This window comes from Phascolarctos cinereus, unplaced genomic scaffold, assembly GCF_003287225.1.
Source record: "Phascolarctos cinereus isolate Bilbo 61053 unplaced genomic scaffold, phaCin_HiC Scaffold_5;HRSCAF=322, whole genome shotgun sequence".
NCBI lineage: Eukaryota > Metazoa > Chordata > Mammalia > Diprotodontia > Phascolarctidae > Phascolarctos > Phascolarctos cinereus.
This window is the reverse complement of record NW_027555958.1, coordinates 250,103,634-250,118,462: the sequence shown is the minus strand read 5'-3', so window position 1 is coordinate 250,118,462 and position 14,829 is coordinate 250,103,634. Positions and strand designations below refer to the sequence as shown.

Sequence of the window (14,829 nt, the reverse complement as noted above, 5' to 3'; positions counted from 1 at the left end):
GGCCAACATAATTTGGGGCTATCTTTAGTTAACTGACACCTGTGCTGACAGTATTTGTCATTTTCAGATTGGTAATGGCTTGACATATGAGGTGGTGGTCTTGTTAGCCGGGATTTCTAATTTTAATTTCTGATTAACCTGCCAGCAGCCAGCATGATGTGCGACAGAGTGTTGAAGAAAAACGGGAGGGGGAACTGGAGAAAGAAAAGTCGGGCTAAGCAAGTCTGAGACTGATGCTCATAAGACTGGTTTATTTTCAGAGGTTACAAGATTATATAGAAAACAGCTTTGTGCCATGAGAAATGATCTACAAGCGCTAATTAATAACATAAACAATCTAAGCAGCTAAAGATCCTCATTATCTCATGAGAAAGTAGTTTTTATGCCAAATTTCCTATCTATTGTTTCCCTGCCCAGTTCTTAGTATTGTCTGCCCTAGTCAGCCACCTGGTCTCAAGGCTGGGCATGAGTAAGAACTTAGAATCAAAAAACCATAACAACCAGAGCTAGGGCAAGAGTCATGGGAGCGTTTATCCGGAGGCAAGCCTCTAACTGACCCCTAAAGTCTATAAGGACTCGGGCTCCTACATTAACCCATAGCTAATTTTCCTAAATCGATCCTTATCTAAGGGGATACAACAGATACAAAGCCATTGAACCTCGACTTGATCCCTGACCTCAGAGCTAGCTTAAAGGGAATTTTTTTTTCAGACTTCAACCAAACTAGTGGGAGACCTATGGAAGATGGGAATAGGAAAACTTACTCGACCCCATCAAGGTTAGAACTCTAGGAAAAAATGGATCTTGAAGCACCCAAGCCACTAACGTTACCAGGGTGAGATGTTGTTTTCTCCTACTCCTTCAGTTCCATCCAAGTCATGGCACCATTTACTGTTGACCTGAAAGTTGGTTAAAGAAGCAACAAGCTAGGTGATAAGTAAATTCATATTGTTTATTCTCTTAAGTTAGCGACATGTACATGGAGTCAGAGCTTTAACTCTGACTGAATCAGACAATTTTGGGAGGACATTTAAACCCTGACTCAGGATGTCTTTGTTACTCGGATTTATGGTCTCCACATAGATTTAACCATAGCACGAGAAAGGAATTTTCTTTTTTTTTCTTTTTCCTTTTTTTTTTTTAGGCAATTGGGGTTAAGTGACTTGCCCAGGGTCACACAGCTAGTAAGTGTCAAGTGTTTAGTCTGAGGCTGAATTTAAACTCAGGTCCTCCTGACTTCAGGGCCAGTGCTCTATCCACTGCGCCACCTAGCTGCCCTGAGAAAGGAATTTTCTTAATTGAATAAATTGTAAATATAATAAGATAGGAGAAAGTCAAAGTGTCAAGTGAAATTATAGATCCAGGATATCTGTGTTTCTTTTACCATTAACATGATGTAGCATAGTATATGTCCATAAAATACCAAGATAAGAAAAGTCCCATTATTCAAGATAGTGTCTGGGTTAAGGGGCCTTATCCTTAGTGGCCATAAACAAGAATGCTCCTGAGCAGCCTCAGTTGCTGACACAGGAAGGGGTATTTTGAGTTCACTCAGAGAACAAATAAAATATGTCTACTATGTTGGGCTTCTTCTTCTAGTTGATTAGCTCAGGCTTTGGCCCTTATTGGGGCTCAAATGATCTTAAATGATTATCAATGCAAACTTATAAAAGAAAAAAAAAGACTGTTTGGATTGCTATCCCCTACCTCAAGCCAGCTTAGCTGTATGGGACTCAGGGTGAGTAATGGGACCACCCTTAAGAACCTTAAATAGATTTCAGTTCCTGGATCAGTCTCATAAACAGCATATAAGCATCTGCAAATTCACAGCAGTACAAATATAAGTAATAGGATTTCAACCCCTTTGTCCCCATTGTTGTGGAGTCACATCTTTCAGATGATAACAGTAAGATTTAGTATAGAACATTTTGGGGTGAGGGGAGTATAGAGGTTTGCTCAGAGCAAGAGGAATTTGCTATGAAAGGAGAAGAGACATAATAATAACATTAAAAATGTTTTGCTAGGACTAAGCCTAAAAGGCACAGACTGACCTAGTATAACAGAAACAACTTCCTTAGTTCTTTTATTTTCAGTAAAAATCCTAAACACCTTTGAGAACAGACAATCATGAAACACAATTCCACATATTTAAGGGGTCTGTGGGCCAGGCCTATAATCTAACAGGCAAGAAACTTCCCTGCTCAGAGGGTAAACAGCCCAAGGGGGAATTAACTAAAAAGGAGGCAGCCATGATCTTACTCACATTACCCTCTTAACGTTCCTAGCAATCTTCATCCACTACACTGCTGTAATATTGAAGATTTGCTGGTACTTCATATGTTCCCTTGAATGGTGGCCTATTGACCTAAGTGTTCTAACAGTTTTACCTGGATTCAGTACTCAGAGCAAAACAAACTTAACAGTCCCAAGAGGTTACACATCACATAGCAAGGGCAGTAACTGTAGCTTACAGCAGAAGATAGTTATTTCTCAAGTTAACAGTAATAACAGTAAGTTTACAATAAATAAATTACTGAAAACATTCCTCTTTTGTACTTATTTTTGTTTGTTTGGTTTTTGTTTGTTTGTTTTTAGTGAGGCAATTGGGGTTAAGTGACTTGCCCAGAGTCATACAGCTAGTAAGTGTTAGCTGACTGAGGCCATATTTGAACTTAAGTCCACCTAACTCCAGGCCTGTTGCTCTGTCCACTATGCCACCTAACTGCCCCATCCTTTGTACTTATTAAGCACATACAAGGTCTTTTTGAAACCTTTCAGTTTTTCTATGTAATTTAACACATTCTGATATAAAAATGAATTATTGAAATTAATAAAATAATCACATTCTAGGATTTTACACACAAAATGATTGCATAGTAGTTCACTCAAAACCAGAAATACACTAGTTAGGGTAACTCTAGATAGCTTAAAGTGCTATATATCAACTGCTAGAACCAAAGTCTTAAACTGACTTCTGTTGAACCAAGGTTTAGCAGCAGAGCTCATGGTCTGGCTTCCCTAGAGAGGTTCTTTCCTTGAAGGAGAACTGTCTCTTTACAGTGGCCTAAAGTGGAGAGCCTAAGCCAGTGAAGAAAATTCTTTATACATAATAGCAAAGTCTTACAATATACAATTACATCATGTTCAGAGATGTAAGAGTTTTGCTGTTTAATTGATTTGCCTAATCCCACCACACCCCACCCCCAAAATTATGTAACTAGCAGAGGGGACAGTAAAACCTAAATCTCACTAAATTTATAATTTATCCAGTTAAATTTTTATTTTTCTCCTCCAGTTTCCTCTAATTTCAATTTGGGTTGAGTTTGTAATTGTATTATCAATTCCATTCCATATGAGATCCATGTCTTATCACTAAATGCCATTTGGCTTTCCTATATGTAACTAATGGTTATATGCCATTTTACATACAGATCCCATTTGCCATTTTTTTTAATGGAGAAACAATAAAAATAAAAGCACCTTTTGTTGGTATGAATGACATGTAAAATAATTTCCAGTGGAGCTGCTGAGCAGGGCAGTTAAGTCTTTGGAATATTCAGTCCTTTTATTGGGGAAAATGAAATAGATTATAGAGTACAGTTTGGATTGGCCCTCCCAAGGACTGAGATTAAGGAAATACTAAACATAAGTAGGTTGTCTCAGACCCTAACTCATTATCTCATACACTACCTTATTAGGGTCAAATGGAGAGAAGACTCTGAACTTCTACCAATAAAGAAACTGAGTGTGAACTCTTTTTGTTTATTATTAATTTATTTTTAGCTTTCAACATTCACTTCCATAAGCTTTTGAGTTTTAAATTTTTTCCCCTTCCCTCTTCTCCCACCTCCCCAAGATGGCATGCAATCTGATATGAGCTCTATGTATACATTCCTATTAAGCATATTTTCACATTAGTCATGTTGTAAAGAAGAATTAGAACCACTAGGAGGAACCACAAGAAAGAAGAAACAAAACAAAACAGAAGAGAAGAAAAAGAGCAAATAGTATGCTTCTATCCGCATTTCAACTCCGTGGTTCTTTCTCTGGATGTAGATAGTATTTTCCATCATGAGACTTTTGGAGATGTCTTAGATCCTTGCATTGCTGAGAAGAGCTAACTGTATCAAAATTAGTCATCATAGCTGTTACTATGTATAACATTCTCCTGGTTCTGCTCACTTTACTCAGCATCAGTCTGATGAGGATGGGAGGTAGACCCCAAAAAGGAAAAATACTGGACTTTCCCACATGGCCAAATCTCTGGCGTTTGCCTGAGGGTATAATCCCATCAATTGGCCTTTCATTATGGCTATGCCCAATTTCCCAATTCTGTTACCCTTAATCTAGCCTAGCCTTCCATTGTTTTACTTCCCTAGGGCCCCCAGTCATTTCCCACCCTTAATCCTAGCCAGCCTCCATTCTCCCTTGGCCATAGGGTTCTGATTCCAGGTGTTCTGTTCACCCCAGCTTATTGGCCATTCTTTCTTAGATCTTTCTTAGACCCCTCCTCCAGTCACCCCAAACTACTTGGCCACTCCTAGATCCCTCCCCCAGTCTTTCTGTATATAAGGTCCATCCTGTCTCCATTAAGGTGCTCAGATTCTTAGAATCCAGTCACTAGTCAGATTTTTACAATCTAGCCAATACCTCACAAGTACTCAGATTCCTTAAGAGTCTGCCCAATATGGCAGATCTTTAATAAACCTTGTCATTGGCTAAAGGAAGACTTGGGTCAAATTCTTTCAGCTAGGACCCACATGTTGTGATCTCAGGGTCCCAGCACCCCTAAACCTCTAGATCTCATCAAGTCCATACAAATCTTGCCAGGTTTTTCTGACGTCCACTTGCTCATTATTTCTTATAGCACATTAGTACTCCATTACATTCATATACCACAACTTGTTCAGCCATTCCCCAATTGATGGACATCCCTTCAATTTCCAATTCTCTGCCACCACAGAAAGAGTTGCTATAAATTTGTTTTGTACATGTCGGTCCTTTTCCCATTTTTATGATGTCTTTGGGACATAGCCTTAAAAGTGCTATTGTTGGGTCTGCACATTGTTATAGCCCTTTGGGCATAGTTCCAAATTGCTCTCCAAAATGGTTGGATTAGTTTACAACTCAAGCAACAATGCATTAATGTTCCAATTTTCCCACATCTTCTCCAACGTTTATCGTTTTCCTGTTTTGCCATGTTAGCTAATCTGATAGGTGTGATGTATTTCAGAGTTGTTTTGATTTGGATTTCTCTAAACTATAGTGATTTAGAGCATTTTTTATATGACTATAGATAGCTTTAATTTGTTTACCTAAAAACTGCTTGTTCATATCCTTTGACCATTTATCAATTAGAGAATAACTTGTATTCTTATAAATCTGACTCAGTTCTCTATATATTTTAGAAATGAGGTCCTTATCAGAGACACTGGTCATAAAAATTCCCAGTTTTCTGCTTCCCTCCTAATCTTATGTTGGCTTTGTTTGTGCAAAAACTTTCCAATTTAATGTAATCAAAATCATCCACTTTTCATTTCATAATGTACTCTCTTGTTTGGTCATACATTCTTCTCTTCTCCATAGATCTGAAAGGTAAACTATTCCTTGCTCTCCCAGTTTGTTTATAGTATTAGCCTTTATATCTAAATCATGAACCCATTTTGACTTTATTTTGGTATATGATGTAAGATTTTGGTCAATGCCTAATTTCTGCCAGACTCTTTTCCAGTTTTCCCAGCAGTTTTTGTCAAATAGTGAGTTCTTATCCTAGAAGCTGGGGTCTTTGGGTTTATCAAACAGTAGATTACTATAGTCATTGACTACTTTCAAAATGAAAGCCCCATGAAAGAATTACTGGAAGAGTGCTGTAGTTAGGAACCTAAGTCAAATTGACCAATCGTTGGGGGAATCCTTAGGTAGGGAATCTTCACCAGGGGCACAGTATGACTTAGGTCCCAGCAACTGGGCCTCCTGAAAGAGTCCTTTCTTGATTCCCAGAGTTGATAGTGACCTTATCTTATCTTACCTTATCTTAAAGTCATTGTGAATTGGATATAGGTACACACACACACACACACACACACACACACATCTCCTACAGTTATTTATCTATGGTAATTTATCTTTTTCTACCCTCCACAGTAGAATGAAGGTCTCTTATGATGTTTTCCTTCAAAAGATGGCAAAGGGAAAAAAATCAAAACAAGGAAATGCTTTCTTTATTCTGATTGGATTTAGCTTCAAGAAATAAGAATACATGATGTGAGAGATGAACTCTCAGAAGTGAAGCCTCCTCAAAGGTCAATAATTCTTGATGATTACTTTCAAAATCCTTCCCCCCCTCAGACCCTGTTTTTAAGCAGGTAACAGAAAGAATAAGCCCTGCCCCCAACATGAACCGTTTGCCCTTAGCTTCCTGCCTCTTTTCTCCTCTCTGGGATGGGGGGAGGGGAGATGGCAGTGGATTTCAGTTTCCTGGGAATTGCCTAGCTCTTGGGAGTTCCGCCCTAAACCTCCTCCTGATACTTCAGCATTGGGTTTACTGAATGTGAACGCGTGTGCTTGGATTGGCTATGCCCTGTTTCTTTGTCTTTGAATTTTCTTGCCTAGAATGTAAGCCCACCTCCCAGTCAGTGGGAATAAGGGATAGTGATGGGTGGGGATTTGTTTGCATTAGGGTATATAATCCCCTTTCCTTTTGTGTGCTGGCCTCTCTCTCCTGCCTGCACCCAGAGGAGCAGACAGCCATCTTGCTAGATTGTAATAAAGGTAACCTTTGCTTTCCACTTTGAGAAGTCTCTGAGTTTCATTTGGGTTAGGGTCGATGTCCCACATACATGAGAAAACAAACCAATGGTTAAGAAATACCTACCTTAAAAAAAAATTCTAGGCATTACATGATACAGACAAGTAATAGGTAATATATGATATAGACAATTAGAACAGTATATCAATAATATATAATACAAGCAGGTAACAATAGAAAGAAAGTTCTACACAAACTGGACACAGAATATAGGGAATTTGGGGTTTTGGTTTTTTTGTAGATAAGCATTGTCATACATTTTGCATTTCAGCAAACTGCAATGAATAGCCAGAGGAGTCTATGCTTCCACTCTCTAATGCCTAGCTCTTATTACACAATGATAGTACACTTAAGGCCTAACTGCACTCAGTTCTGCTTGGAGCTGACTGCTAAAATCCTCCAGCTATTACATAACTATAATTTTATCTTCCTTATTTTGAGTAGGCCTTCCTATGTAATCTTTTGAAACCTATTCCCTCCCCTAAATGCTATTTTGCTGTTTCATGTTCCCTGACCCCATTGCTCCACCTGTGATATTACAACTACCATGCAGGCCCTCTTTGTATGAAAACCCTATCTGAGTCCAACTTACTAGCAGTTCTTGGCCTTCAACCAGAGAACATATCCATCGCTCATCTGGGCCACCAGCCTGCCCCATGGGGTGGATGGCTGGGACAGAATGAAACTCAATCCTTGAATGAATTGCTGTCCATCTGTCCTTCCCCTTCTCTGCTGTGTTTGACTGTCCCATCCTAATGTTGCTTCATGCCATTCACCAGAACTCTGATTTAAATTTCTATGACATACAGTATTCCATTGATTTCTTAAAACCAAGATGGAGTTAATTGGATTCAAAGTTAATTAAATAATATTTCAGAAGTACATGAAGACTTATAAAACCGATATACAGTGAACTATAAAGGACCAGGAAAAATACATATGCTTTACAAAAAAATACCAAATGCTATATAATTGAAATGATCTTTTAAAAAGTAGTATACTCAATTTACAAATCCCATTTTCCTATTTTGTTAACACGTGTTTTCAGAGATATAAATTTTTCTCCCCTCTGGGGATTATTTTAAGCATATCCTAGTATATTGTCTCACTGCTATTATTCTTTCTCATATACTTTTAAAAATTTGATAAATAATTGTTTTATCATAATCTTAATAGCCATCACCATGATGAATATTTCCACATACAAAGGACAGAGGATTGCATATGAAACTGTGACTTTTTTTTTTTTAGTGGTGGAGCAGGAATAGCTTGAGTCCATTTCAAGATGGCTCCTGAGCTATCCCTTTTTATATAAAAAGGGTCCCATCTCTGGGACGTTGGTAATGCTTCAGTTTTCAACTCCACAGGGTTCTAGGGTAATGATCAGCTTAATGGGATCTAGGGATCAGGCCTCCCTACTTCTTTTCACCACTCAGGAGGCAATGTCTATTTCTTATAGGGACCAGAGTGCTACCCCAAACCCCAGGACTTTCACATGGGCTGACCTGAACCTTCTTATCATAGTTTTAGAAACAAGGAGATCTTCCCAACAATTTAGGAAGGAGTGAAGGAAGGAAAGAAGGAAACAAGCATTTACTAAGCCTTTTTTTCATTATTATTATTTTTTTATTTTGGGAAGCAATTGAGGGGAAGTGACTTGCTCAGAGTCACACAGCCAGTAAGTGTATGAGTCTGGATTTGAATTCAGGTACTCCTGACTTCAGGACCAGGGCTCTATTCTAGTTGTCCCTGACCTTTTTTGTTTTTTAAAGAACAGCTTATGTTCTTGTTTTTATATATATATATATATATATATATATATTTATAAAATATACACCAATTTAAACTTATACTACTTCTCTTGCTTTTATTCCTTCTGAAATTTCTTCCGCTCTTTCTCTTCTGTGTATTTTTTTACCTGTTTTGTTGATAGTCTTTTCTTTCTATGCTTCTCTTTTATTACATCATTGGCACTACCTCCACTTTGCTCCAAAACACCTCCTCAGAAAAGTTCTTTCTCATAATAAATAATAATAGTATTAATACCTGGAATTTATATAGTATTTAAAGATCTGCAAAGCACTTCACAACAACCCTGGAAGGACAGAGAAAGCCATTAAGTGGCTTGCCCTGGACCACACAACTACTAAGCGTCTGGGGCAGGATTTGAATTTAGGACAGCCCTACTCCCAAGTCTACACTCTATCTACTATGACACTTAGCTTCCTTGAAAGAAGTAAATTCAAGGAAAACAAAACATTGTATTGAATTGGTCAAGCCTAAAAAATATATGTCACTCCCTAGTAATTTATCACAAATGCAAGATTTTCCACCCCAATAATTGCCCTAATTACTCCTATACACTCAACACAAAATTCTATCAGACACATCATAGGTATTCCAGTATACCTTGTTTGAACAAATCTATGGTATGTATTAGTGACTGACATAAACAACGAGGAACCAAAAACGTGAATTTGAGTGGACCTAAAACAAGACCTGTGTGAGTGGACCCAAAACATAAATATGCTGATCGGATTCCAGGACCTCGGGAACCCAAAATTCCTTGTAGTCATCTCCAAGATTTCTGGAAAGTTACTGATGTCAAGGCCTTATTCTGGGTTCAAACAATAGCTAATCCCATAAAGTGAGATTTTAAAAGTATGAAAAATAAAGCATTTTTCACATTCCAGAGGAAGAGGTCACCTCCATGAGAGCGGCTTGCCTCTAAATTACTATATACCCTCTCTCCAGGCCTCTTCCCCTCCCTAAACAGCTAATCTCTCCCAGCTATACCTTCTCCAACTCCACCTTCTTGGGCTTTAGGGCCTCAGATAACTTTATGTGTTGTCAGTCCCATTACCTGCCCTGAGTGCCACACTGCTAAGCTGGCTTGAGGTAAGGGGACAGCAATCCAAAGAGACTTATTTTTCTAATTTTGCATTGATATTTTCTTTTTTACCACACTGTCATCACAATTGTATCCCACTTATCTCTACCTCTCCCTCTTAAAGATACGTGTAACCCAGAAATTACACGGTCCACATGCCTCACAGAGCTTGGTTAATGCTGAAAGAACAGATGATACATGAACTTTGGAAGTCTGAAAACCTTCAGACAAGTTGCAGGTCTTTTGATCTGACATTCTTTCAAAAGCCACGATGATTATTAGAAGGTCAATGCCACAAGGTTTGCACCAGCTATTTAGCCCCATGAAGGAATTACTGGAAGAGTGCTGTAGTTAGGAACCTAAGTCAAATTGACCAATCGTTGGGGGAAATCCTTAGGTAGGGCATCTTCACCAGGGGCGCGGGACGACTTAGGCCCCGGCAACTGGGCCTCCTGAAAGAAACACCAATGAAAATCTACCCCAAGAAAAAGTCGGAAGGGGGCCCTTCCAGGTACCGTCAACTAGGGACACCGCAGTGAAACTTCAATGTATTGGCTCACGGAGAGCCGTTTTCCAGAGTGAGCAGGCCGTGCCCCTCCGGAGCACCCCCCCTCCTCCCTGCCCCTGTGCTTAAGAAAGTGAAAGAGAAAACGTTAATGATGGAGATTAAACTTAAAAATGTCAGGAGTCCTGGACAGAGTGGGGAGGGAGGGGAGGGAAGCTCATCCTGATCTCCTGCTGCCCTGCCCTGCCCTCCCCCACCCCTTCCCCCCATCAGCCTCCGTTTCCCACTCAAAAAAGACTTTTTGCCTATTTTAGAAATTTCCCTTCGGGTTTCTCTATCAACGCTGTTCTGCGCGCCCTGGTTGGATGTAAAGAAGGTCTCCGAGAGCAGCAGGATGTGCTTCGGTTTGTTTTGCCGCCTTTTAAAATTTTTAAATCTTCCTTTCCCTTATCCCAGAGAGCGCCTTTCCCCCACCCTCTCGGCCGGCCTGCGAGAGAGCGCCTAGAATCTTGCGCTGGCAAGCGATTTCCAGAACCGAACTGAGTGGCTGCAGCTGCCCGAACCGCTCATGAGTTTCGGTTTTGTCCAGGCCGTTGTGTCGCCCGCCCCGGCGTGGTCCGGTGTACCCGAAGCTCTCGGCGAGATTCCAGTTGGGGAAGGGGGTGAGAAGCAAGTCCCAAGGGAAGGGAGGGAGAGGGGGTTGCAGAGCCGAGCCTGGGCAGCGAGCTCTAGCAGAACCCAGGTGTGTCGGAATCTCCCTCCGGCGCAGCCCAGGAAGAGCAGGAGGCCAAGGGTGCCGAGGCTTTCGCGGGCAACCACGCGAGTTACAGGTAGCTTGAGGGCTAGCTAGGTGCCTTTAAGGCTCCTTCTTGTGCGCGTGGAAAAGCTTTTCTGCTGCCGCAGCCCCGGTTTGAAAGCCTGAGGCCCCGGGGGCTGGCTAGCTGAGTGGTGGCCCAAAAGACCGAAGCAAGGAGGCCTAGGCAGCAGTCATCACCGCCGGGGAGCCGAAGCCGCGGCCTCAGCTGCTCGGATGGGCAGTTGACTGGCTTCCCTCCCACACCGCCCCGCCCCGCCCGGGCCTCGGGAGGCAACTCGAGTGCATCTGGCGCGTCAGCTCTCTCGCAGAAAGAAGTAGGTGGCTCTTAAAAGAGCCGTTTGTGTATTGGGACGTCAGGCACCCACAGATCTCCAGCTTACTTGGAGCTGGTGTACTTGGTGACGGCCTTGGTGCCCTCGGACACGGCGTGCTTGGCCAGTTCCCCGGGCAGCAGCAGGCGCACGGCCGTCTGGATCTCCCGGGACGTGATGGTGGAGCGCTTGTTGTAATGCGCCAGGCGGGACGCCTCGCCGGCGATCCGCTCGAAGATGTCGTTGACGAAAGAGTTCATGATGCCCATGGCTTTGGAGGAGATGCCAGTGTCAGGGTGGACCTGCTTCAGCACCTTGTACACGTAGATGGAGTAACTCTCCTTGCGGCTACGCTTGCGCTTTTTGCCGTCTTTCTTCTGGGCCTTGGTGACGGCCTTCTTGGAGCCCTTCTTGGGAGCGGGCGCGGACTTGGCGGGTTCAGGCATAGCTGCAGACTGCTTCACCAGACCAACGCGAGCAGAAGACGAAATGAAGAGGCCAGCCTTGACTTCAGACTATTTGTAGGGCTTCTATTCAAATGAGAGATGACGGAGCCCTCTTTCTGATTGGACGGGGCCTGGTAAATCCGCCCCGGGTGGGAAGGGCATATGTAAATGACAAGATCCCGAATCTGCTTCTCCATTGGCTGGTTCATTCGAAGACGTTTGGAACCAATCGGACGGCGCCGTTTAGCCTGCCGCCTAACAGAATAATAGGTTCGCTCTGGAGTGGAAGGCACTCCACCTCTCTCACCTTGCTCGTCCTGAGAAAGTCGCCGTTTGCTTTCTTCTTTCTCCACCATGTCTGGCCGCGGCAAGCAAGGAGGCAAAGCCCGTGCCAAGGCGAAGTCCCGCTCTTCCCGGGCTGGTCTGCAGTTCCCGGTGGGCCGAGTGCACCGCCTGCTCCGCAAAGGCAACTACTCTGAGCGCGTAGGCGCCGGCGCGCCGGTGTACTTGGCCGCCGTCCTCGAGTACCTGACAGCCGAGATCCTGGAGCTGGCGGGCAACGCGGCTCGGGACAACAAGAAGACTCGCATCATCCCTCGCCACCTTCAGCTGGCCATCCGCAATGACGAGGAACTCAACAAGCTGTTGGGCAAGGTGACCATTGCCCAGGGCGGCGTCCTGCCCAACATCCAGGCCGTGCTGCTGCCCAAGAAGACCGAGAGCCACCACAAAGCCAAGGGCAAGTAAGCCAGCACGCTGCTGTGACGGGACAGTCCTGGAAACGAGGGACTTGTCTACCACGCAGAAACCAAAGGCTCTTTTCAGAGCCACCCACACTTTCGAGCAAAAGAGCTGACACGCGGCGGGTGTGCCCCGGCAAAATCCGGGAGGCTTGTGGGCGCCAATACTTTTTTTCTTGGCTTGACAACCTCGTAGTTTCGGGGAGGAAAGTCGCAATCCTGTAGTGTGTGAAGTTGCTCAGTCACCAAGCATTGATTTAACAAACCGGGACCTTTTAGTTACAATGGAGGCTAGGCTACCTCTGTCCCTAGACAGCACAGAACTTGAGACCAGAAGGCACTTATTGGGAAGAAGGAAGACTTTGGAACGATCCGGCCTTTCAGACGGGTCCAATTCAGTCAGGCTAACTTTTAGCATACAAGGGGAGTGGGAGTTCTATACCGGCATACAGGCTCGCCAAATTGCAATGAAGCAGCTTGAAACGCTGGGTCTCTCCTGGTTCTCTTCCTACCGGGTCGTTGACTCTTCCTCAGTTTCCCTTGTGCTGCTGGGCAAGGGGTCATCTACTTCCGGACCTCTAAGCTTGAATGTCTCTCCCAGACGGTCCTGGGCGTGTCCCCCGCTCTAGTCTACGCTCATCATCTCCCTTAACACAGGGAACTAGCACACCTACACAATCCAGCCTTCATCTCTTTGCCTGGGACTCCTAACTTGCTCACTCCCGGTCCCTAAGGCTTCGCCGATGACAACGCTGCCAACTCTGGTCTCCCAGCCCCAGCCCACTCTCGCCCTCTCCAGATGTCTCCATTTTCGCGGAGAGAGCCACCGTTTCGCTCCTTTGTCGTTTCCCCCCACCCCAGTCACGGAGGTTCCTGATAACCTCTTTTCCCTCTCCTTTAAGAAACGCCGCGCGTCCAAATTGATTGCCTCAAAATATCACCGCAAATAACATCTCTGTCCTCTGTGGTCCTGCTTCCCGCCTCTCCCATCCATCCTCCGAACAGCTTGGGAAATAATCTTGCTAAAGCCCACTAGGCCACCCGGTCCCCGAACCTTCAACAGTTTCCCTTTTCTGCCTCTTGCCTAAAAAGAGACAGACTTCTTGGTAGTCCACCTCTTTCGGGTCTCTTTGGTGTTCGCGCAGGTCGTTCTACAGAATCTTTATCTCCATCTGAAGCTTGTACAAGCTGTATCCCTCGGGTTCCCGCCTCCTCCCGCTGTAGAAGCCGAAAGTGCAAGAAACGCTTTATTTTTAAAATTTTATTTATTATTATTTGGTTTTTGCAATGCCAACGTGTAACCAAAGAGCAGCTCCCTGGTAAATAAGCAGAGGACCGACCTGATGATGAGGCTCCCTGAATTTAGCTGGACCAGCAGGGCGGACAGGAAACAAACACATCATCAGGTTGGGTGGGACCTACTAGAGCCTTCATCTCTCATATGACACCCCACCACCACCAGCAAAACCAACGAAAACTTCAATTTTTTAGGGTCACCTGCGCAGCCAAAAGTGAGCCATAGGAGTACAATAATCTAAAAAAAAAGTTTGATGTGTAGAGAGTATTTTTTGATGTTAAGAAAATCAGGGTTCGGAATATGAAGATCTCGGGAAGTGCGCGCGAGGCGGGGGGGGGGGCGGGGGAGGGCGGAGAAGGGGGGGGAGGCCGAATTGGAGGGAGAGAAAAGGCAGAGAGAGACTCAGCTAGAAGGCCTGGAGTTAAAGGTACTCTCAGGGTCTTCCAAGCCGGTGAACGGGCTCCATACAGGTGGCGGGAATAGAGTCCATAGAATATTCTAAAAGTCAAAGTCTAACGCAAACTAAAAGAGAGGACTCGGAGACAAACGGACGGAGAGATAAAAGAGAAGTCTGTGATCCCGAAAAAACAAATCCCAAGCTGGAAAGGGCGAAAATTATAATTAAAACACTTGAACGCGTGCCCGCGGTACAAAGACTGAGTTAGGAAGGGGGCTAGAGGAAATGAGGGGTCCCGGGAAGGGGGAAAAAGAAGAACAAAGGCAAGCGAGTAAACTGAGCCCAGAGAAGGAAGTGAAAGAGAGGGGCGGGATGAGGTTATCCAATGAAATTGCTCGGCATTTCGAGGGCGGGCTAGGGTTGACTTTCCACCAATTCATTCGGGCGCAGGGCTTTTGAACGTTCCAATCAGAACGTTCTCGTCGATATAAATAGAGGCGAGGGCGGTGGGGTTTTTCCGTAGTCGTTTGGTTGTTGGGGAAGTGGAGTTCCCTGCTGTGTGATCATGGCTCGTACGAAGCAGACCGCTCGTAAGTCTACCGGTGGCAAGGCGCCCCG

General features: G+C 43.8%; 2 protein-coding genes across 2 annotated transcripts; one reads left to right on the top strand and one right to left on the bottom strand.

Moving 5' to 3' along the window:
• Positions 1–6,201: 6,201 nt before the first annotated feature.
• On the bottom strand, positions 6,202–11,835 carry LOC110204199 (histone H2B type 2-E). The gene has a single exon (XM_078155539.1). It carries the CDS (start codon positions 11,775–11,777, stop codon positions 11,397–11,399), a length of 381 nt encoding a protein of 126 aa, XP_078011665.1. The 5' UTR covers positions 11,778–11,835; the 3' UTR covers positions 6,202–11,396.
• An 85-nt stretch (positions 11,836–11,920) lies between these two features.
• On the top strand, positions 11,921–13,469 carry LOC110204198 (histone H2A type 1). Its single transcript, XM_020980480.2, has one exon. The coding sequence runs from the start codon at positions 12,132–12,134 to the stop codon at positions 12,522–12,524; it is 393 nt and encodes a 130-aa protein (XP_020836139.1). The 5' UTR covers positions 11,921–12,131; the 3' UTR covers positions 12,525–13,469.
• The last annotated feature ends 1,360 nt before the right edge of the window (positions 13,470–14,829 follow it).